Raw genomic sequence first — 24158 nt, 5'->3', positions numbered from 1 at the left:
CACCATACACCCCCATGGCCTGTCAGCAATGTCACAGCTGTGCACAGCCTTTCCAACCACCTGCTCCCATTGAACCATCCGGACAGACAGACGCAGGGCAGAAGGCCTCTGAAAAGATAACAGGCCGGCCACAAGTATTTTTGGGGGCCTGTGAGATTGGGAAAGAATAGATGTGTTAAAATAATGGTTCAGTTCTAGGCCTCAGAAACTGTGTTGACAAATTGGATAAAGAGTTTACTTCTACATTCTTTAATCCCGCCAAGCCATAATACACATGTAGGCCTATAGAAATACACTCTTTTGTGTGATTTTATCCCAACAAGAGGGTATGTTTTGTGTCCTAATGGTGACACTACTGCTCATTTAGTTATAATGATGATATTAACATGATTTGGAATATGTTGATTTTGTGTGAGGAGTTTAACATGAGTAGGCTAACACATATACAATACACATCTTGATTATAAACAAGAAATTAGAAAATCTTTAATGTCAAATCATAGAAAATACCAGAATTCTCAGGCATGGGTATACTGCACAGTGCTTGACCGCAGACTGACCAGAGGATGGCACTATTAGCAACAGACGAGTTATTAAAACATATCTAGTTGTTTCGAGAAGTTACTGTTTCTCCCCTAGTTGATGTAAACATCGAGGAGACAGAATAATTCGATTTTGACTTTGGTCATACTACAGAAAACATCTGGACAGAACAAATAATGAACAAGAAGGAATACATTGAATTGCTTGCAACTATGATGATTGGACTGGATGACTAGAGTATGCAATTTCAATGTCATACATGTATGTAATTAATCAATCAAATATTCATATTCACAACATTAGTATAAATGTCATGTAAAGGGATTGTATTCAAATTGAAATCTTTTTTTTTTCTTTACGACATTCTCGAGCGTGTTCAGGATGATATTATATTCCAAAGGTCCACCGTGATTCAAGGACCCACAGAGACCGCATTCTCCACAATAAGAAATGACTCATCCATGCAATTCCACAAGAGCGTTTAAACTAGATTAAACTATGAAATGTATTTTGTCGAGGGTTTAGAAGTTAATTTCGTTTTATCAAATACCTCACTACTTTCGCTAAACTGGAGCGTCACTTCTCACTTCATTGATGCTTTTAGCGCATGGGTTCTAGAATCAATTGCCGAGCGCATGCTCTGTGGGTAAGATCCGGGTTTTGGACAGGATGAACGCCAATTTCCAAGATGGCGGCGGAGGGAGGAGGGAAGGAGATGAACGAAATTAAAACTCAATTCACCACTCGGGAAGGTGTCTATAAACTCCTCACTCACTCCGAATATAGCCGCCCTAACAGGGTGCCTTTCAATTCACAGGGCTCGAATCCGGTGAAAGTCTCCTTCGTGAACGTCAACGACCAGTCCGGCAACGGCGACAGAATCTGCTTCAATGTGGGCCGGGAACTGTATTTTTATATCTACAAAGGCGTAAGAAAGGTACATAGCACTCAGGTGACAATGCCTGTATTATCAAGAAGTGAATGTGTGTGTTCAAACGCATAGCAATTTGCTGTCCAGTATGGTATTTTCACTGACGTGCGCAGATAGCCAGACTAGGCCACTTAGCTATGGTGGCTAGCTAGCTAGCATCGCCACAGTTTGTTTTGCCCGCACCTTGTGGAGATATGCTGGTGTACATGTCACCCACCCACCTACTTAGCTATCTAGCTGGCCAGTTAACCAGTTCAATTCAAGTGAAGGGCCCCCCTTCTGTTATGGTGGACTGTTTACGCATAGGCATGAGATTACTCTTGTGTGATGCCTATTTGCTCTATATGAATATGTACGATTTAACCTTGGAGTGTGGGCAAAGGCTCGTGCCCGTCTTCAGTTCTGACATGTTGATTGACATCTGCAGTTTCAGAATATGTTAAATAAGACACGTTTCCTCGTTGACAGCGTATTTTGACGTTAGTGATGATTAACTAGTTGTGTTTTTAGTGCTCTTGTTTAATTGATTCTGCACCGTTTTTTTGCAATCATAGAATAGTTGACCATTGTATAGCAAGCTAGTTATGTGTGCTATGGTGCTGGTACTTCAAGGCCCCAAAGCCAGCGTTGTACAGTATTGTGGATGTGTGTTAGGTTGGAAGTAAGCTGTGTTTGTTGATTCGGAATGATGATGTCATGCAAGTGATCTGTCTGGTTCTGACAGTGGTGGTGATGCAACATTTGGGGATGTCACTGCATCGAGCTGTATGCTTGTTTACGGTATCTAGTGACGATGATGATGATCATATGTCTGATCCACACATTTCTAAACTTGTTCAAAACATAAAATAAGTTCAACTTAGACCATTATCAGACACCAGTAAATAATCAATTGGCTGCTAGGGGCTTTCTAGTGTTATGATGAGGAAGATGTTTTACCACTTCCAGGACTTACTGTGTTGGCCTAGTTGGTTTTAAAGGTCCAATGCAGCTGTTTTATCACAATATCAAATGATTTCTGGCTAACAATTATGTTTCTTACTGTGATTGTTTTTAATTAAAATTGTCAAAAAGAAACAAGTGAGGGACCTAATTGGAGGAGCTGAATGGGAGGGATATGTAACTAGAAAATTAGCTGTCATTGGGAACTCTTTGTTATTGGTCTATTAACTTTAACTGCCTGGTGATGTTGCCAGGCAGACCAAAACAATAATAAATTCCCCCTCCCTCGAGCATCCCATTGGTTCCTGCATGAACGCCCCCCTTTCGAGCACGGCATCTTCATGCTTGTGTGACACTAATGGCATTCTGTATTTTCCCTAATTGTCCTTGCTGCTAAAATGTGGCTTAAAAGGAAAATAAAAGTATCTGCTGTGTACCAGAGTCTTCCTAGCTAGCAAAGTGTCTGTCCTGCTAGCAAAGTCTCCAGCCTGCTGAACACCTGCCCCTTGCCGTCGTTAACAGAACTGCAGGAAAGCAGTGCCTGACAGGTGGGGGCGAAGGACACTGTCTACCATTGTCCTAGCTAGCCTCTTCTGTGGGGTTTATGGGCTGTTGGCATCCAACGTTATAGTGCATTACCGCCACCTACTGTACTGGATGCACCCCCCAAGTATTATTCCAACCTCCTAGTGTGCAAATATACACTGAACAAAAATATAAATGCAACATGTAAAGTGTTGGTTTCATGAGATTAAATAAAATATAACAGAAATGTATCATATGCACAAAAAGCTTATTTTTCTGCACAAATTTGTTTACAACCTTGCTAGTAAGCATTTCTCCATTGCCATGATAATCCTCCCACCTGAGGAATATGATTTTATTTAATTACCATTATTTAACTAGGCAAGTCACTTAAGAACAAATTCTAATTTCCAATGACAGCCTAGGAACAGTGGGTTAACTGCCTTGTTCAGGGGCAGAACGACAGATTTTTACCTTGTCAGCTCGGGGATTCAATCTAGCAACCTTTCATTTACTGGCCCAACGCTCTAACCACTAGGCTACCTGCCGCCCCATGAAGAAGCTGATTAAACGGCATGATCATTACACTGGTGTATCTTATGCTGGGGACAATAAAGACCACTCTAAAATGTGCTGTTTTGTCACACAACACACAATGCCACAGATGTCTCAAGTTGAGGGAGTGTGAAAATTACATGCTGACTGCAGGAATGTCCACCAGAGCTGTTGCCAGATGATTGAATGTTCATTTCACTACCCCTAAGTTGCCTCCAATGTTATTTTAGAGAATTTGGCAGTATGTCCAACTGGCCTTACCACCGCAGACCATGTGTATGGCTTCGTGTGGGAAAGTGGTTTGCTGATGTCAACATTGTGATCAGAGTGCCCCATGGTGGCAGTGGGATTATGGTAAGGGCAGGCAGAAGCTACGGACAACGAACACAATTGCCTCAGAGATCCTGAGGCCCGTTGTCGTGCCATTCCACCACCATTACCTCATGTTTAATCCCCATATCGCAAGGATTTCTACACAATTCCTGAAAGCTGAAAATTTCCCAGTTCTGCCATGGCTTCCATACGCAAACATGTCACCCACTGAGCATGTTTGGTATGCTCTGGATCGACCTGTACGACAGCGTGTTCCAGTTCCCGCCAATATCCAGCAAGTTCGCACAGCCATTGAAGATGAGTGGGACAACATTCTACAGGCCACAATCAACAGCCTGACCATCTCGATGCAAAGGAGATGTTTCATGCAGCAAGAAGCAAAAGGTAGTCACACCAGATACTGACTGGTTTTCTGATCCATGCCTCTACTTTTTAAACTTAAAAAAAAAGGTATCTGTGACCAACAAATGCATATCTGCATTCCCAGTTATGCGAAATCCATAGATAAGGGCCTAATACATTTTTCTACATTTGTAAAAACTATGAAATAACACATGGAATCATGTAGTAACCAAAAAACAGTTAAACAAATCAAAATGTTATTTTAGATTCTTCAAAGTAGCCACCCTTTGCCTTTGACAGCTTTGCACACTCTTGCCATACTCTCAACCAACTTCACCTGGAACTTCCCACATATGTTGAGCACTTGTTGGCTTCTTTTTCTTCACTCTGCAGTTCAACTCATCCCAAACCCTCTCAATTAGGTTGAGGTCAGGTGATTGTGGAGGCCAGGTCATCTGATGCATCACTACACCACTCTCCTTCTTGGTCAAGGAGGTGTGTTGGGTAATTTTTTTAAATTAACTAGGCAAGTCCGTTAACAATTTCTTATTTCCGGTGACGGCCTAGGAACAGTGGGTTAACTGCCTTGTTCAGGGGCAGAACGACAGATTTTTACCTCGTCAACTCAGGGATTTGATCTGGCAACCTTTCGGTTACTGACCCACCGTTCTAACCACTAGGCTACCTGCCACCCCTCATTGTCCTGTTGAATAACAAATTATAGTCCCACTAAGTGCAACCCAGAAGGCATGGCATATCGCTGCAGAATGCTGTGGTAGTCATGCTGTTTAAGTGTGCCTTGAATTCTAAATAAATCGCAGACAATGTCACCAGCAAAGCACCATCACACCTCCGCCATTCTTCACGGTGGAAACCACACATGCTGAGATCATCCATTCACCTAGTCTGCGTCTCACAAAGACACTGCGGTTGGAACCAAAAATCTCACATTTGGACTCATCAGACCATAGGACAGGTTTCCATCAGTCTAATGTCCATCGCTTGTGTTTCTTGGCCCAAGCAAGTCTCTTCCTCTTATTGGTGTCCTTTTAGTAGTGGTTTCTTTGTAGCAATTGGACCATGAAGGCCTGATTTCACGCAGTCTCCTCTGAACAGTTGATGTAGAGATGTGTCTGTTACTTGAACTCTCTGAAGCATTTATTTGGGCTGCAATTTCTGAGGCTGGGAACTCCTAATGAACTTATCCTCTGCAGCAGAAGTAACTCTGGGTCTTCCTTTCCTGTGGCTGTCCTCATGAGAGGCAGTTTCATCATAGCGCTTGATGGCTTTTGCACATTTTTATTTATTTAACTAGGCAAGTCAGTTAAGATCAAATTCTTATTTACAATGACGGCCTACCAAATGGCAAAAGGCCTTCTGCAGGGCTGGGATTAAAAATAAATAAAATATAGGACAAAACACACATCACGACAAGAAAGAACACAACACTACATAAGAGAGACCTAAAACGACAACATAGAATGGCAGCAACACATGACAACAGCATGGTAGCAACTAGAGGTCGACCGATTATGATTTTTCATACCAATTATTGGAGGACCAAAAAAAGCCGATACCGATATTAATTTATTGGTAATATAATATTTTAACATGAGTCTTCAATATTCCCAGGTAAGAAGTTTTAGGTTGTAGTTATTATAGGAATTATAGGACTATTTCTCTCTATTCCATTTTGTATTTCATATACCTTTGACTATTGGATGTTCTTATAGGCACTTTAGTATTGCCAGTGTAACAGTATAGCTTCCATCCCTCTCCTTGCCGCTACCTGGGCTCGATACAGGAACACATCGACAACAGCCACCCTCGAAGCAGCGTTACCCATGCAGAACAACTACTCCAAGTCTCAGAGCGAGTGACGTTTGAAACGCTATTAGCGCGCACCCGCTAACTAGCTAGCCATTTCACATCGGTTACACCAGCCTAATCTCGGGAGTTGATAGGCTTGAAGTCATAAACAGCGCAATGCTTCAAGCATTGCGAAGAGCTGCTGGCAAAACGCACGAAAGTGCTGTTTGAATCAATGCTTACGAGCCTGCTGGTGCCTACCATCGCTCAGACTGCTCTATCAAATCATAGACTTAATTATAACATAATAACACACAGAAATACGAGCCTTAGGTCATTAATATGGTCGAATCCGGAAACTATCATCTCAAACAAAACGTTTATTCTTTCAGTGAAATACGGAACCGTTCCGTATTTTATCGAACGGGTGGCATCCATAAGTCTAAATATTCCTGTTACATTGCACAACCTTCAATGTTATGTCATAATTTGAGCCAGGCGGCCCAAACTGTTGCATGCTGACTCTGCGTGCAATGAACGCAAGAGAAGTGACACAATTTCACCTGGTTAATTTTGCCTGCTCACCTGGATTTCTTTTAGCTAAATATGCAGGTTTAAAAATATATACTTCTGTCTATTGATTTTAAGAAAGGCAATGATGTTTATGGTTAGGTACACGTTGGAGCAAAGACAGTCCTTTTTCGCGAATGCGCAACGCATCGATTATATGCAACGCAGGACACGCTAAATAAACTAGTAATATCATCAACCATGTGTAGTTATAACTAGTGATTATGATTGATTGATTGTTTTTTATAAGATAAGTTTAATGCTAGCTAGCAACTTACCTTGGCTTCTTACTGCATTCGCGTAACAGGCAGGCTCCTCGTGAGGCAGGTGGTTAGAGCGTTGAACTAGTTAACCGTAAGCTTGCAAGATTGAATCCCTGAGCTGACAAGGTAAAAATCTGTCGTTTTGCCCCTGAACAAGGCAGTTAACCCACCGTTCCTAGGCCGTCATTGAAAATAAGAATGTGTTCTTAACTGACTTGCCCAGTTAAATAAAGGTGTAAAAATAAAATAAAACGGCAAAATCGGCATACAAAAATACCGATTTCCGATTGTTATGAAAACTTGAAATCGGCCCTAATTAATCGGTCGACCTCTAGTAGCAACACAACATGGCAACTCACAACATGTTAGCAGCGCAAAACAGGATAAAAACATTGTTGGGCACAGACAACAGCACAAAGAGCAAGAAGGTAGAGACAACAATACATCACGCAAAGCAGCCACAACTGTCAGTAAGAGTGTTCGTGATTTAAGTCTTTTTGAATGAAGAGATTGAGATAAAACCGTCCAGTTTGAGTGTTTGTTGCAGCTAGCTGAGGCGAACTGAAACGCCGAGTGACCCAGGGATGAGTGTGCTTTGGGAACATTTAACAGAATGTGACTGGCAGAATGGGTGTTGTATGTGGAGGATGAGGGCTGCAGTAGATATCTCAGATAGGGGGGAGTGAGACCTAAGAGGGTTTCGTAAATAAGCAACAACCAGTGGCAGGGCTCTACGCTGAGATTTTTTTTGAGGAGCACATGTGCACCTCAGTTGAAAAATGTAGGAGCACATGAAAAAATCTCCTGAAGAGGCTATCCCTTTTCATTTATTTTTGTTGCACTAAATGTCATCCAAGTACTGTAGGGGCACTGGCGCTCCCAAATAAAATTGTCAGGTAGCACAGCAAAATATTTAGGAGCAGATGTGACCAAAATGGTAGCACCATAGAGCCCTGAGTGGGTCTTGAGACGGGTATACAGAGATGACTTGTTTACAGAAGAGTATAGGCTTTTGCGAATGCATTTGAAGAAACTTTCAAAGTTGTTAATTTTCCGCATTGACTGACCTTGACGTCTTAAAGTAATGATGGACTGTCATTTCTCTTCGCTTATTTGAGCTGTTCTTGCAATAATATGGACTTGGTGTTATACCAAAGAGGGCTATCTTCGGTATACCACACCTACCTTGTCACAGCACAAATTATTGGCTCAAATTCATTAGAGAAATTCCACAAATTCACTTTTAACAAGGCACACCTGTTAACTGAAATGGGTTCCAGGGGACTACATCATGAAGCTGGTTGAGAGAATGCCATGAGTGTGCAAAGCTCTCAAGGCAAAGGGTGGCTACTTTGAAGAATCTCAAATATAACATATATTTTGATTTGTTTAACAGTTTTTTTTTGGTTACTACATGATTCTGTAAATTGGAGGGGGAAAAAACTATCAATTTTAGAATAAGGCTGTAACATAACAAAATGTGGAAAAAGTCAGGGGGTCTGAATACTTTCCAAAGGCACTGTAAAACACAGAAAAATCATGTTTTTGACTGCACTGCCCATTTAACATGGGGGACTTGTGGGCCACTTCTTGGATGGAGTAGATCTGTGTGGGAGATAGTAAGATATTTTAACACTTGTCACCAAGTTTTGTAAGTGTTCCTGACAAATAAATGGTCTACTGACCTTGTCACAATTGGCACAAAACCTTTTGTATAAGAGGGTCTGGATGTTGCTTTGGAGGCCTCTGTGCCCTGTCTGGAAAATAATTGAAGGGACAGACTGGTTTAATGCATCATAAAGGTCTACTTCTTCACTGAGTTCACTCCTGTCACCTTGTAATTTCCTGTAAACAGTGCTCTCTTAGCCCAGGTTGGTAAGATTGGCAAACCTGCACTCCCCAGGACTGGACTCAGCAGGTCTCTATGTAGTCTTTCCTGTAGTCAGTGAAGCATACCAGAAGGGTATACCACAAGCCAGCTAACTTGCTTAAATCTTCTGATATAACTTTTTATTTTTGAGAGAGAAGCTTGAAATGTGCATGGTCTAAATGATGAAAGAAACTATAATACATCTAAGTTTAGCTTTTTTTAATTAAGAAAATCAATAGTTATTTCTGCAGTCTTATTGGAGTTAGCCACCTAACTCATTGATCTTGTTTTGTAGAACACCCCTAGGTATAGGGATGCAGAGCTACTGCCTGTTGATTAGTTTTGAGGGTGCTGTTTGGTTTTATCACAAATTGTGCGTTTTATATATATATATATATATATATATATATATATATATATATATATATATATACACTGCTCAAAAAAATAAAGGGAACACTTAAACAACACAATGTAACTCCAAGTCAATCACACTTCTGTGAAATCAAACTGTCCACTTAGGAAGCAACACTGATTGACAATAAATTTCACATGCTGTTGTACAAATGGAATAGACAAAAGGTGGAAATTATAGGCAATTAGCAAGACACGCCCAAAAAAGGAGTGATTCTGCAGGTGCTGACCACAGACCACTTCTCAGTTCCTATGCTTCCTGGCTGATATTTTGGTCACTTTTGAATGCTGGCGGTGCTCTCACTCTAGTGGTAGCATGAGACGGAGTCTACAACCCACACAAGTGGCTCAGGTAGTGCAGTTCATCCAGGATGGCACATCAATGCGAGCTGTGGCAAAAAGGTTTGCTGTGTCTGTCAGCGTAGTGTCCAGAGCATGGAGGCGCTACCAGGAGACAGGCCAGTACATCAGGAGACGTGGAGGAGGCCGTAGGAGGGCAACAACCAAGCAGCAGGACCGCTACCTCCGCCTTTGTGCAAGGAGGTGCACTGCCAGAGCCCTGCAAAATGACCTCCAGCGGGCCACAAATGTGCATGTGTCTGCTCAAACGGTCAGAAACAGACTCCATGAGGGTGGTATGAGGGCCCGACGTCCACAGGTGGGGGTTGTGCTTACAGCCCAACACTGTGCAGGACGTTTGGCATTTGCCAGAGAACACCAAGATTGGCAAATTCGCCACTGGCGCCCTGTGCTCTTCACAGATGAAAGCAGGTTCACACTGAGCACATGTGACAGACGTGACAGAGTCTGGAGACGCCGTGGAGAACGTTCTGCTGCCTGCAACATCCTCCAGCATGACCGGTTTGGCAATGGGTCAGTCATGGTGTGGGGTGGCATTTCTTTGTGGGGCCGCACAGCCCTCCATGTGCTCGCCAGAGGTAGCCTGACTGCCAATAGGTACCGAGATGAGATCCTCAGACCCCTTGTGAGACCATATGCTGACACATGCACATTTGTGGCCTGCTGGAGGTCATTTTGCAGGGCTCTGGCAGTGCACCTCCTTGCACAAAGGCGGAGGTAGCGGTCCTGCTGCTGGGTTGTTGCCCTCCTACGGCCTCCTCCACGTCTCCTGATGTACTGGCCTGTCTCCTGGTAGCGCCTCCATGCTCTGGACACTACGCTGACAGACACAGCAAACCTTTTTGCCACAGCTCGCATTGATGTGCCATCCTGGATGAACTGCACTACCTGAGCCACTTGTGTGGGTTGTAGACTCCGTCTCATGCTACCACTAGAGTGAGAGCACCGCCAGCATTCAAAAGTGACCAAAACATCAGCCAGGAAGCATAGGAACTGAGAAGTGGTCTGTGGTCACCACCTGCAGAATCACTCCTTTTTTGGGGGTGTCTTGCTAATTGCCTATAATTTCCACCTTTTGTCTATTCCATTTGCACAACAGCATGTGAAATTTATTGTCAATCAGTGTTGCTTCCTAAGTGGACAGTTTGATTTCACAGAAGTGTGATTGACTTGGAGTTACATTGTGTTGTTTAAGTGTTCCCTTTATTTTTTTGAGCAGTGTATATATATATATAGTGAATGTTCCCACTCTGGTCTTGCCATGTGCGCTCTAGCCAACCGCTCGCAGACAGTGCGATATAGCCTAGGCCTACATGATTAGATTATTTACATTTACATGGGAGTCCCTCACGACGCCAGGTCAGCGGAGTCAATCACCACCTTCCGGAGACACCTGAAACCCCACCTCTTTAAGGAATACCTAGGATAGGATAAAGTAATCCTTCTAACCCCCCCCCCCCCCCCCCCTTAAAAGGGTTAGATGCACTATTGTAAAGTGGTTGTTCCACTGGATATCATAAGGTGAATGCACCAATTTGTAAGTCACTCTGGATAAGAGCGTCTGCTAAATGACTTAAATGTAAATGTAAATTAGATTATTATGGACAAAAGAGCGAGATTCTTTTTATTTGTCAAATGCCAGCCAAGCATTGATTATCATGTCACCAGAATAAGACCCTTGATATTTATTGGAAAGGAGCATGAAGCTCATCACCGTGCATTTTTACTACCCTGTGAAGTTCATAATTTATTTCAGCTGTAGCGTAATAAACTGCATCTATTCCCAAGTCGTAGTGGGAGGACCACACAACACATCGTGTGACTCCAAGTTTACTTCGATATGATGGTTATTATATCAATATTTGCCCAAAAAGGCATTTCTACTACCATTTCTCACATTATTCAGTTTACAAAGATCCCACCTTGTCTAGTGTGTTTTTTGTTTTGTCGACGTTTGAAAAGTTTACTGACTCATTTTCTGTTTCCGTCAGGCCTGTCGTGACTTTTTTTTGATCCAACATGTACTTTTACTTTACTTGCATAAAAAGGTTGGATGGAAACTAGGGATATGACAAAAATATATATTTTTCTTAACGTTTTAAGCGGCAATTTTTTTTTCTTTGATTTTCATTAAAACAATAACATTTTCTAAAATTCACACTAATTCACAATGCAGCTGCGCTGCTGCCAACAACGGGGTGGGTCTCACGGTGCGGTCCCTTTCAAATGCAACTGTACTACCATCACTGTACCTCAGTTCCATCTCGCAAAGTTAGCATTTCCTTCTCATTTAACTTCTGAAAGCCATACAGGAATTCGCTGCTGTCGCTTGCCTCTCTCTGCCATTTGACCAACTGTTAACGACGGTGACGTAGTGGTAGAAAGTCGACTCCAATCATTTATTCCTCTACTCATTGCACGTCTACTCCCATTTCTGAGTGTCAGGATTCGATTCCGCTACGAATCGACTCTTACGATTTAAGTATTTTTGGAAAGGAGGAGACTGATTAGTTGCTGTACTTCCGAGAACACAAACACTCACAGCTTTCATAGCGAGCAATGAGGGACTGACATTCTGACCACACCGCTCGCGTCGCAAAGTAAATGTACACGTTATTCAATCACTGCACCCACACTGCTCGCGCGCGCAAACAAAGCATCTGCGTTGCCAAATGCTAAAATAGTAGTCAGTTCTATTTGTGACGCTGAACATGGTGCAAGTCCTGCCTCTCCCATCTACTCATTGGTTCATAGAAGCATATACACGTGCCATCTCCTCATTAGTTATACCCACGTGGGTGATTGAAAAATGAACTGAGGTCGGTTGTGGTAATACACCTATTATGAAAGTTAGATGCCAATCGCCATATAAACTCCAAAGAAGGAAAAATCCTGGAAGGTGGAGAGATGACTAGAAACAAATCGGTTGACTGTTTTATTTGTGGATTAATTGTCGGAGTAGAGGACCTTGTGCATTTTCAGGTAAAATAACTCAACGTTTATATCCCAGGACAAATTAGTTAGCAACTGCAAGCTAGCTAGCTAAATTGACATAAATGTTTAATACTTTTGACCTGTCCCCAAATTAAGATAATTGGTTCAGAGTTTGTTTTGATATTTCAATCTGCCTGCTGTGATCGCAGTTGGTGTGGGGTGTGGGGGGGGGGGCAAAATCTATTTGCGCACTATGGTGGACGCGTTTGGGCATGGTGTGAGAGTAAGGGGAGGGGCACAACAGGCAGGTCGGCCACCAGGCAGGCAGACAAAACCGTGCACTAGGCCTATATATCAGCAATCGAAGCTGTATCTCGCAATGGAATGAAGTATCTCACAATTTCTTGGCTTGCAATTTCAGTAAAGCAGGGCCTATCAATGAATAGGCTACGATATTCTACACGCAACAGACCGAAGACTGAACACACACTCGCATCATTAGCGAAGAGAAAGAGCAGGGGTGTAATTATTAGTCCAAACCAGTGGTCACCAATCAGTCAATCGCCAAACATTTCTATAATTATTATTTTTTTAAACAGATTAAGTATTATTAGTTTTGCGGTAGGTGTACTGAATTCAGCTGCCCTGCGTGCTAGGTAGTAAAATTGTTCCCATTTTGAGCTATTTAATCTGTCTGAATGTAGAAACTCCTACCCGGAAAGGCCGGGAGAGCAAATCAAGTGCCCCTATAGGCCTACTGCTGGCTAATCAGATCACCATGTCTGCAGCCTCCACGAGCCCATAGCAAAGTTGATACTGACATTTCTAAACTTTTAAAAACATGACTAGAGACTGTCAACTAATACCGCAAAGAACAGCTGTTTTTCTGAGTGACTGAATGTTTAAAAAATAATTCAGCACTGTCAACACTTATATAAGCCAGAAAATGCGCTTCTCCCTATCCACTCCCGCTACAATGTATCGATTGGCTTATGTTATTAGCGGCTTGTCTTTTTTATTATTGAGGAATATTTCATGTTCTCTGGTGATAGGAGTAAGAACATGAATTCAGGCATGAGGCAGAAATAATGAAATGTGGTGCAAGACAGTGGCCCCTTTTTGGTCAGTGGAGGAAACGAGAGCTGAGGAACAGTGAGGCTGACCATCAGATGCAGGCACAATCAGTCCAGTAAAATTAAAAGGAATTATTTCAGTTTTTGCTCACTCAGCTGGGCCTCACAAGTAATACAACAAATTACCAGTGTATTCATATACCTCAAGTTTTGAAATATAATTTTTAAATGGTCTGAGAATAACAACACTGGCAGGGCAATTCAAGCATAGCCAAAATGCAGTGATAATGTACTGGGCCTATAGCCTGCACAAACCTAATTGCTACAGAAGGTTTTTAATAGGTTATTAAAGGTACAATATACAGAATTTGCGCTGCCATTTCCTGGTGCTAAAATTCTAATGTTTACCTAATTTCGGTTTGTGAAAAAACAAGCAGTGTGTAGTGTAGATAATCATTGTACCATCTAAACCCATGTGAAATATTTTTTTCAATAATCCGCTTTTTGTGAAGCTGGTACACAAAACCGAAAGTAAAATACGCAAAAACCAAACTTAAGAACCTGAATCATAGAAAGTGCACATAGAACATATTTTCCGCTTCTTAGACTAGCTATTAATGAGTGACAGATCTATAGCTCACATTTATATGTGAATTTGGTTGGGTCGCCCAAAAAGTTACTTATTGAGCGGTAGATCTCGGCCTCCATTTTGGAAAGTGATCTCGGCTCAAAACATTTTGCAACTAAAAGGAGAATATCTATTGGATAAATGCTGGTAGGTTGCTCCCTGTTTGCTTCCGTTTAAGAAACGGTTTGCAACAGAATCGGCATAGGCGAGCCGGTGCGAGGAAGGGGCAGGCAGAAAAGGCTGTGATGTGAATATGTCTTGATAATCTGTCTAGCATGCCTTTCAAATTTACCACAGTAGCCTAAAGTTATATTTAAATTACACAATTTTGCCCAGGCCTTATAGGCTATCGTCTAGTTAGGCTATAACACGGAAAATCATGTTTTGTGATAACTGCACTATTTACATATTTTTTTATGTTAAAGATCACACTTTTGTTTAAGTTTTTAACTTTAAAATGTTCACAACCATAATAGAAACCTGGTTATTGACATTCATTTTCAATCACTCACTGTCATCACTCATGCAGGAGCTCGGAGTTAGCAGGTCTGACAGAGCATTTATGTGCTCCCTGTTGTGGCTCTTGGTGTGTGTGATTGAATTTGTCATGGTGTCTTTCATCTGAGGGTACACAGATCAGCAAGATCTGATCCTGAGTGGAACTCTGAATTTTCCTCTCAGACGTAGGCTTGGCCTAATCAATTGCCTGTCTTTTGTGTGTTTTGAATGAGATTCACATGACACGAGTTAAAGTTTAAAGTGCCATGGATAGAATAGGCCTATAGTCATTGGTTTGTCGAGGGCTTTGGAGCATCATGGATTCTTGGCATATCAAAGTGTGCTGGCCGTGCTCTGACAGATCTGTCAGCAGTCTTATGACAGCCATATAATCTCCCTCGCTGCCTCTGATGATCCTCCACTCAGTTGCATCACCAGGGTCTCAGACTGATTCCTACAGTATCGTCCCTTGGGCCAGGAGTTTTTCTGAATTTCCTCAGAGAAGCTTTAGGTAAAACTATGGCCAGGTGTTTTTCCTGGTCAGTTCACGTGGCCTAATATTGGTGGCCTAATCGTCACCAATATAGCTACTTTTCTTACAAGTGATAACCTAGCCTATACTTTCGGGGGGCCTCAAATCCAGCTGCAGTGACCTACTGTACCACTCACTGCCTAGTACCGACCAGCTGTCCACAAACCCTTACTCTTAGATGTTTTACATACATGAATTTGACATCCGCTGTTAAATTACCGACATTACAAATTACCCCTCTTATAGTGTTTATACGGCAGCATCTCTCTGATTAGTCAAGTTGTCACCCCAGAGGTGCGTCTCTGCCCTAGCCACCTGTTGGTAGACATTGGCACTGCAGCTCTCTTTCGCTCTTTCTGTCTCTGTTTCTGCCTCTCTCTGTCTCTGGGCTAATGATTGGTCGGGCAGTAGGACCAGCGTCTTGTGCCTCTGGAGATAGCCTAATAATGAATTTACAGACATGCGATACCTCAAATGCCCTTGATATGATTGTCCTTGGGCAGGTTCGACAATGTTGCTACTTGCTAGGTTATGATTTTTTTAAACCGTGTATGAGGGATGGTGGATCTGACTGCATCCACATACCAGTATGTATTGTAAAAATACCGTCTATAATGATATGTGATAAAGAAATGAAAAATTGGAATACTTAAAAAAATTCAGCTTATCACGCTATACCGCAATAAACGTAAGTTCAAATGCTGAGACCATTGATTGCTTTTGACCAAGAAGTGATAGGTTGGCTCTCTGTCAGCACCATGTACAGCACCCTACACACTAAAGCAAGGCTGTTGAAAACTTAGGCTGGCTAAGGAAGTCATTTTATCATTCCATACCCCAGGTTTTTGCTGAAATGACACCGCTGGCTATACCCCAAAGATTTTTTGAAAAATCAAACAGCTAGATTGTTTACCTTTTCAAAAGATTCTCTGGAACTTCCTGAATAATCGATCATTCCATTCTCAATCTTCTTGTAAGATCCCCCTCAAATGCCAGTTGGGTTAGTTTTAGTTTTCCTTGGGTGTAGCATGCTTCTTCTGTGCTGACTGAACCCATTTGTCAAAATGGAAAAGGAGTTCTCGCATGAAGCTGTGGATGCCCCAAAAGTCAATCAATGTGCAGTAAGCACGGTTGGCATAGCGGAGAGAGGCCCAGAGATTTGTTTGCAGGATATCAAGTGGGTCCATTTGTCCTCATTGGCGCAAGAACTGGCAAGTGACACTAAACTCAGCTTCCACCAAATCTGTTTTGCTTAGATCCAGCAGTGGTTTCATCTTTTTCACATCTGGAAAGTCATGGCTCTCTAGGTCAAGGGCACACAGGGCCTCCACCAGTTGGCTGTTGCGTTCGCTGAATCATTCTGACATTTCACCAATGAACGCGTCCAAGAACAGTCTTTTTACACTCAGTCTTTTCTCTGTCCTCATGGCCTGCTGTACTGTCCACCATGTATTGCTGGAGATTTGTACTTACATAACGTTGTCGTTTGCTTGGAGCTGGTGGTGAGTCAGTGCCACTGGCACGGAACTGTGCCCAAATGGTTTCGAACTCGCTGTCACACCTCAGCTTCTCAACACACTCCAACGCACTGCGGACCACTTTGACTCCAGTGTAAAGATCTGTTGCTTTTGCATGAAGTAATTTGTTTGGAGGATTGAGAAGACTGATTCTGTAGCATGGTGGCTGTAAATTTAAAGCCAGGGTCCGTCACTGCCTTCAGCAGCCCTGTAGCCTCGAGGCTTATTTCTGTGTTGTACAAACATGGGCATTCGATGTCACAGAGGACCTTCACAATGCGGTCAACTTTTAACAACCACTGACACAGTTGCCATGTGTCCCCTTCTCCTTTGGCTTTGTTTGAGTACTTTAGCGAAGCCAATTTCTAATATCCACTGTGGCAGATTAGCTGGTTCGAGCTAGCTAAATAGGCTAAGGCTAACACTAACACTTCTTTTTTTTTTTTTTTTTTTACAGCTAGCTAAGAAGCTAACAACTCTAGTGGTGGGGCATCAGGCAGAGTTGAGAGAAGCAGCTTCAATAGTGAACTTGACCCCCCGCCTTTTATAAATCGAAATAAAATATTACAGGTGGAGGCGTGTCATGTTATTCACTTAGCCTACCACAGATGAGAAGTGTTTTTTGCCCCGCTTTTTATGGAAACCCAAAGGAGTCATACCTAACCCACCCCAGTGGCTTTCCATAGTCCCCCTATACATACACACCGCGGCGCGCGCTGTCCAAGTGGCTGACACAGCGGAGTTACAGATTCTGTGCCAACTTGTCACTCAATCATTAGAACTTTTTAGCTTTTTTTTATATTGGTATATAAAACTTCACTGAGGGGCTAAGTCCCCGTTTGCCCCCTCGTGGATCCACGCCAGCATATATACTGATTGTTTCAAGCAAAACTACCAAACCTATTGGTGATGGAAAATCTGAGCAATCAAATCTAATGTAAGCCCTGATCAGCGTGTAACCTACATATAGTCAGATGAGTTGTCACCGGTGGTAGCTTAGGCTATTTTTATTCCGGTAAAACACAATTTAACACACATTTGATAAAAAATAACCTATCAAATGACATTGGGTTGTCACCCGACTAATAAAGCCTTATGTTCCCCAAGCCATTTTACAAACATTTTAATGCTGAAGGTGACGCGCAGATGTGCCAGATCAGGAATAGGCCTACCTCCTCATTGGTCAGCTCTCGACGCAGTGCATTTTGACTAGGCTACTGATATTGCCTGGGGTTGTTCGACATGAAAAATTATTTGTAGATCAATGACTGTCAACATAATGACATACTTAAGCTCGACACTGAAAGAGCGGACGCAGGCCGATGCAGTCGTATCTTAAACATTTGAACTGAGGACGTTGCTTATCGGTGGTGAATTGTTGCATCTCTACTAATATTTTTGCTATAGGGCAATTCCACGATATGGGAATTGTGCTGAGACTCAGATTTTTCACTTAAAATGTATGCCAAACAAAAAACATTGATTTCAAAGTTTAACAAACCATACAACTATGCACAAGGAATGCTTTTAACAATTTACACAAGCATTTTTACACAATCATTTACTGGAAGAACTGTGCAGATGCTAAGTTTGGTAACAGAATTTTGGTAAAATCGCCTTCTTTATGTGTCTTGCACAAACCAATAACCATAGGCCTATTCTATTCATGGTACCCCCAAACGAGATCAAATGTGTTTTGTCCGGACCGCACCAAATCTTCACCAATCATAGATGTCTGTTTCACAAGTTTGGACATCAAAGTACAGCACAGTAGAGTACAGTACATTATAGTATACTCTAGTGTGTGCTGTGTACTTTAGTGAGCTGTACTCTACTTTCTTTTACTGTGCTGTACTGTCCAAACTTGTGAACCCTACTGTGGTCTGTGACTACTATGATTTACCATTGTAGCCAATTCAATTGCAGAAATTCTGTTACCGATTGTTTGTTTAGAGAATTACATTACTGATTTTGTAATGGAATTTCGTTTTAATCGCTTAACAATTTAATAAACACATTTGCTATCAGTAAAAACACTTAACTAATTGAAAGGTCTACCTTGTTACTTCTGTGAACTTTCATTAATCTCCCTCATGAAGGAGAGCGATATGAAAATATCTTAAAGATATGTGGGTTTTTGGTAATGGAATTAAGGCTCAAGGCAATGTTTCTTAAATGCTGGAGAATTTGTATTTTTTTTTCTAATACCTTTTTAAGACTTTTTCTGCTAGATGTTTTCTAAGACCCGCTTTCCATCTGTTTGACCAGAAACCCATGCCTTTGATTATTCCAAGTTTTTAAGATGGAAAATGGTTGAACAATTTATATGTACCTTAATTCCTCAACATTATTGACTCTTCGCTTTCATTTGACACCCAATTTGACATTCTCCTATGAACTTCACATGTTGGTGATCATTGGTCCTTTTACATGGAAATGATACCATTTCTCATTAGGTCAATGATTATCTGCAAGTGTTATATAGACAGGAGGAATGGTTTTGTAAAATAACTGAGGTGTATGTTCAAGATAGTTGCTGTACCTGTGAGTCAGACTTTGTGTCCTGTGTTTCTCCACGTTTGTAGGCGGCTGACCTGAGCAAGCCCATAGACAAGAGGATATACAAAGGAACGCAGCCCACGTGTCATGACTTCAACCCCCTCACAGCCACAGCGGAGAGCGTCTCCCTGCTCGTGGGTTTCTCGGCCGGCCAGGTGCAGCTCATTGACCCAATCAAGAAGGAGACCAGCAAGCTCTTCAATGAGGAGGTAGGTTTAACAGAGTTTACTTTAGCCAAGCTGGCTAAGATGGGTGTCCTGTGGTTGAATATCAATTTATGCTGTTGACTGCCTATTTGGAGGAAACGGTTTTCTAATGCAAAATGAGAGTAAAGGTTCTGTTCCAATATCCAATATATTAGGCATGCATTTAAGTGTAACGCAAGTGTTGATATCTTGTTTGAATGCATGTCTGACACTTGAGTTATTTGTCTCTTGCTGACAAGCCACTGTCTCCCCCTCTCTCCCTCAGAGACTGATAGACAAGTCTCGTGTGACATGTGTACGGTGGGTTCCGGGCTCAGAGAGCCTCTTCCTAGTGGCCCACTCCAGCGGCAGCCTGTACCTGTACAACGTAGAGCACACCTGTGGTACCACGCCACCCCACTACCAGCTCCTCAAACAGGGTGATGGCTACGCCGTGCACACCTGCAAGAGCAAGTCGGCCCGCAACCCCCTACTGCGCTGGACAGTAGGTGAGGGGGCGCTGAACGAGTTTGCATTCTCCCCCGATGGGAAGTTCCTTGCGTGCGCCAGCCAGGACGGCTTCCTGCGCGTGTTTGGTTTCGACGCAGCCGAGCTGCACGGCACAATGAAGAGCTACTTCGGCGGGTTGTTGTGCGTGTGCTGGAGCCCAGACGGACGATACATAGTGGCCGGGGGGGAGGACGACCTAGTGACCGTCTGGTCCTTCTCAGACTGCAGGGTGATCGCCAGGGGCCACGGCCACAAGTCGTGGGTGAGCGTGGTGGCGTTTGATCACTGTACTACCAGCGTGGAGGACAGCGACCCACCTGCCGAGTTCAGTGGGAGCGACGAGGAGTTCCACGAGCAGATCCACTTTGGAGGGGGGCGGGACCGGGCCAATAGCTCCCAATCACATCTCTCCAAGAGGAACTCTACAGACGGCAGGCCAGTCAGCGTGACCTATCGCTTCGGCTCGGTGGGCCAGGACACCCAGCTGTGTCTGTGGGACCTGACTGAGGACATCCTTTTTCCCCACCTGCCCCTGTCACGTACCAGAACTCACACTAACGTCATGAGTTCCACCAGCCCCCCGGCTACTGGGGCGGCCACTACTAATACTACTACTACTACTGCTGCTGCTGCTACTACCACCACTACTACTACTGCTACTACTACTACTACTACTACTCCTACTAACCCACCCGGTACCAATGGCAACAACACAGTGAGCAGTAGTAGTGGTAACAGTGGCGGCCCCGCTAACTCGCTCCCCGCCCCCCTGCCACGCTCCAACAGCCTGCCACACTCCTCCGGCCCCGCAGGGGGCAGCACCACGCCTAACTGCCACACGAGCAGCAGCAAAGGAAGCAGCATCATCGACAGCACCTTCATCGCCACGGGCGTCAGCAAGTTCGCTACACTGTCGCTGCACGACACACGCAAGGAGCGCCACGAGAAGGACCACAAACGCAACCACAGCATGGGGCACATCAGCAGCAAGAGCAGCGACAAGCTCAACCAACTGAGCTCTGCGGCGCGGACGGCCAAGGCAGATGCCGCTAAGACTCTGGGCACGCTGCTGTGCCCGCGCATGGAGGAGGTTCCTCTGCTGGAGCCGCTGGTGTGTAAGAAGATCGCTCACGAAAGACTCACTGTGTTAATCTTCCTGGAGGACTGTCTGGTCACAGCCTGCCAGGAGGGCTTCATTTGCACATGGGCCAGGCCCGGTAAAGTGGTGAGTCTGTTACAACCCCAAACCCTAACCACTAGACATATGGGCCAGGCCTTGGAAAGTGGTGAGTCTTAACCCCAAGCCACTTTCAACCCCAGACACTTCAGTTTGACATCTAACACCTAGACTAGACACTTCTCATAAATCTCTGAAAATTATTGAGTGAGTTGGGGTTTGCGACCCAGCATCCTCTTTTGCCCACTGTGATTCGCTTACAAGGGTGATTATCAATCCAGGATCTTAATTAGATTTTCTTTATGATGATGAAAACGTACCGTTTCCCCTCAATTACCAAAGTTTGAATTCAAATTGTTTTACCGTTCTGAGTGTCCAAAAACCATCTCCTCTAACTCATTCCCCTCTGCTCTCTTCCTCCACAGGGTTTACTATCATCTCAGAACCCGGCCAACTCTCCTAGTGGGACTGTTGTATAGCCCTGGTGCTGGTGCTGCTAAACTAAACCGAGCTCCAACAGACCACAGACAAGACGGGACAGGATGACCTGGCCACACCTCGCCACAGCCCTGCAGCGCTGTTCTCTCTCTCACACACCTTCATCACAATCACCACTACTGAAGCTCTTTTTGTTCTGTTAATCTTTAGATAGAAAGATGGATAGCTAACGTGGGCCATTGAGGGTAGATGGGTTGGCCCACAGTCTGAAAAGAGTGTAAAGGATCATGTGAAAGGTGCAGAATGCTTGAAATCGTCCAGGAGGATTTAAAGCGTTGTTCAGAGAAGGAGGCTGGCTGCGATGTGTTTACTTTGTTTTCACCTCCCTCCCTCTCTCAACATTCTCTTTCCCGGTCCAAAAACAACCCCTGTAAAAAGCTACAGCTTGTTTTCAGACTGTGCTTGTCTCTAATAGCGTGGCCTCCTCCAGAAACCACCCCTAGCCACTACTACCCCCTAGGCACTTCATGTAGATCTGAAAGACCTTGGATAGGTTTAATCAATATGGTAGTAGGCACATTTCTCTACTATTCAGTCCTCTCAGATCTAGCCTAGGTATTAGGGGCTAGGTGTTGTCTTGGGACAGGTGCTATCTCGTTTAGCTAGTTCCTCATCCATGACTAACCCTGGTGGAGTTGGATCACATGTTCATAGCAAAGGGAGACCGGAGCAGTTTGCTTCCTATAACTACAATAAAAAAATATTTTTTAATTTAAATCAGAATATCACAGCTTGAGTACGTTGCACTGATTTTATTGTTTATGTTAATTTTTATTCATAATTATGATCGGACAAAAACAAGATGGTTCAAGACAGCCTTTGGATGCACTTGGGTTGTGGCGAGTAATCTCTGTCTGGACGCTGAAATCATAGTTGTTGTTTTTTGAAAGAAGAAAAAGAGTTGTTTGCACTTAATAGTTTGTTAGAAGAGAATGGCTTTACAATTTTGGAGTGTGCAAGGACTCCCCCGACAAGGTTGTTAAAAATATAAATAGAATTAAAAACCTTTATCTATTGAACATTTATTTTAATATTGTTTCAGATTTTAAAAATGGGCTCTGTATTATATGTAAATATTGTACTTCAATGATTTGGTGAAATTATCATTGTTACACTAGTTTGAAGTTCTTCATTTCAGAAAATAGTGATATTTCTAATTCAGAAAATATACATAATAATATTAAAAATGAATCTTGAATATGCAGGTTCATGTTTTTTCCTTTCTGTTGTACATAAAGAGAATTCAGGTGTATTTTTCATAATTAAATGTTTGTTATAGGAGATGTCTCTATGGAATCCTCTTTATCTAGTAGGTAGTGCTGAAAGCTGGTTTTCCCAGTCCCAAACTCGCTCCTGCACCCTATGCACTTGTGAAGTCCTGAGAGCATGGCCGCAGGAAGATGTTTTGGGTTGGGGGTGCTGTCGACGAGGTTCCGAGTAATATTTTTCTCTGCTATGCTGAGAGGATTATATAGGTATAGGAAATGTGGAATTTGAAAGACTAGATATAATCTTTACCATATTGCTCATATACCTATCCAATCTTCTTAGATCTCCACAAGTGTCACAGGGCTTAGGTGCTAGTGGTTGTTTTGGGACTGGGCCGTAGGCTAAGGTAGGAGCCGTCTAATTCAGCCATCACTCAGAGCTCAGGTAAACCACGGAAGACTAACGCTAACATAATTCTCTTACCCATTATTAGGCCCCAGTACATAAAACATCTGTGAATTCACTTACCTACCTAGTATAAAAATATGACTAAACCGGTGTTATAGGTGTGTGTGGACTATGGCCGCTACATGAGTAATGACAATGGGACTGTGTCAGCCAGAAATGTATTGAACCACATTTCTGGTCAACTGACACTGTTGATAAACGTCGCTACTTGATGGCGGTATGAGTGCTGGGCCTTGTTTACGGGGGTGCAACATTATGAAACGTTCACAAAGAAATGTATTGTCTAGAAAAGATATGGGAATATCTGTCGTGTAGATGGGGACTAGAGTTAGCTCTATTCATGACATTTCTAGGTGCCCATTTCAGCTGAGCGTTATCCGAAAGCTTCATAGCACTGAGATCATCTTACAACCATTGCCTACAATGGACTTCTATAACGATTATTTTAGCGCTGTGAAGCGTCCGGGAAACTCGCACCCGAGTGTTTCACCTCCCTGAACCCACCCCAGGAGATGAGGGAGTTTTGTGAAGCACCCAGGTAGGCAGTGTGAGGATTCTCCAAGGTCTAACAGTGGCAGTATTTTTATTTTCTCCTCCATGTGACACCTATTAAAAAACTTTGACAGACCTCGTTGTCTCCGACCTCCAGTCTTTACTAGTAGGCCTACGGGCTGAATGAGTATGAATGGACAGTCAGTCAAGAGTTTCCTCTCAATTCTATTTTATTCACACTTGAATTAAACAAATCTGATTGTAGCTGTAACACTCTGTTTTGGTAGTATTGAGTGGACAAATGACACTTCAATTTCATTTGAACAGACTGTCTCAAATCACTAAACATAATGTTTTGTTTGACCAACTGTTCAATAGCGTTATGACTAAAAGACCGGAAACGGTTTCTTGGAACATAGAT

At 43.0% G+C, this 24158-nt stretch overlaps 1 protein-coding gene across 1 annotated transcript; it reads left to right on the top strand.

The window, feature by feature from the left end:
* Positions 1 to 1183: 1183 nt before the first annotated feature.
* On the top strand, positions 1184 to 23873 carry LOC129817230 (WD repeat-containing protein 20-like). Its single transcript, XM_055872264.1, has 4 exons — positions 1184 to 1480; positions 19225 to 19407; positions 19670 to 21118; positions 21496 to 23873. Exons 1-4 carry the CDS (start codon positions 1232 to 1234, stop codon positions 21547 to 21549), a joined length of 1935 nt encoding a protein of 644 aa, XP_055728239.1. The 5' UTR covers positions 1184 to 1231; the 3' UTR covers positions 21550 to 23873.
* Positions 23874 to 24158: the final 285 nt, after the last annotated feature.

The sequence above is a fragment of the Salvelinus fontinalis genome, chromosome 20 (assembly GCF_029448725.1).
Source record: "Salvelinus fontinalis isolate EN_2023a chromosome 20, ASM2944872v1, whole genome shotgun sequence".
Taxonomy (NCBI): Eukaryota; Metazoa; Chordata; class Actinopteri; order Salmoniformes; family Salmonidae; genus Salvelinus; species Salvelinus fontinalis.
The sequence above is the reverse complement of the archived record's forward strand: the minus strand, read 5'-3'. Positions and strand labels throughout refer to the sequence as shown.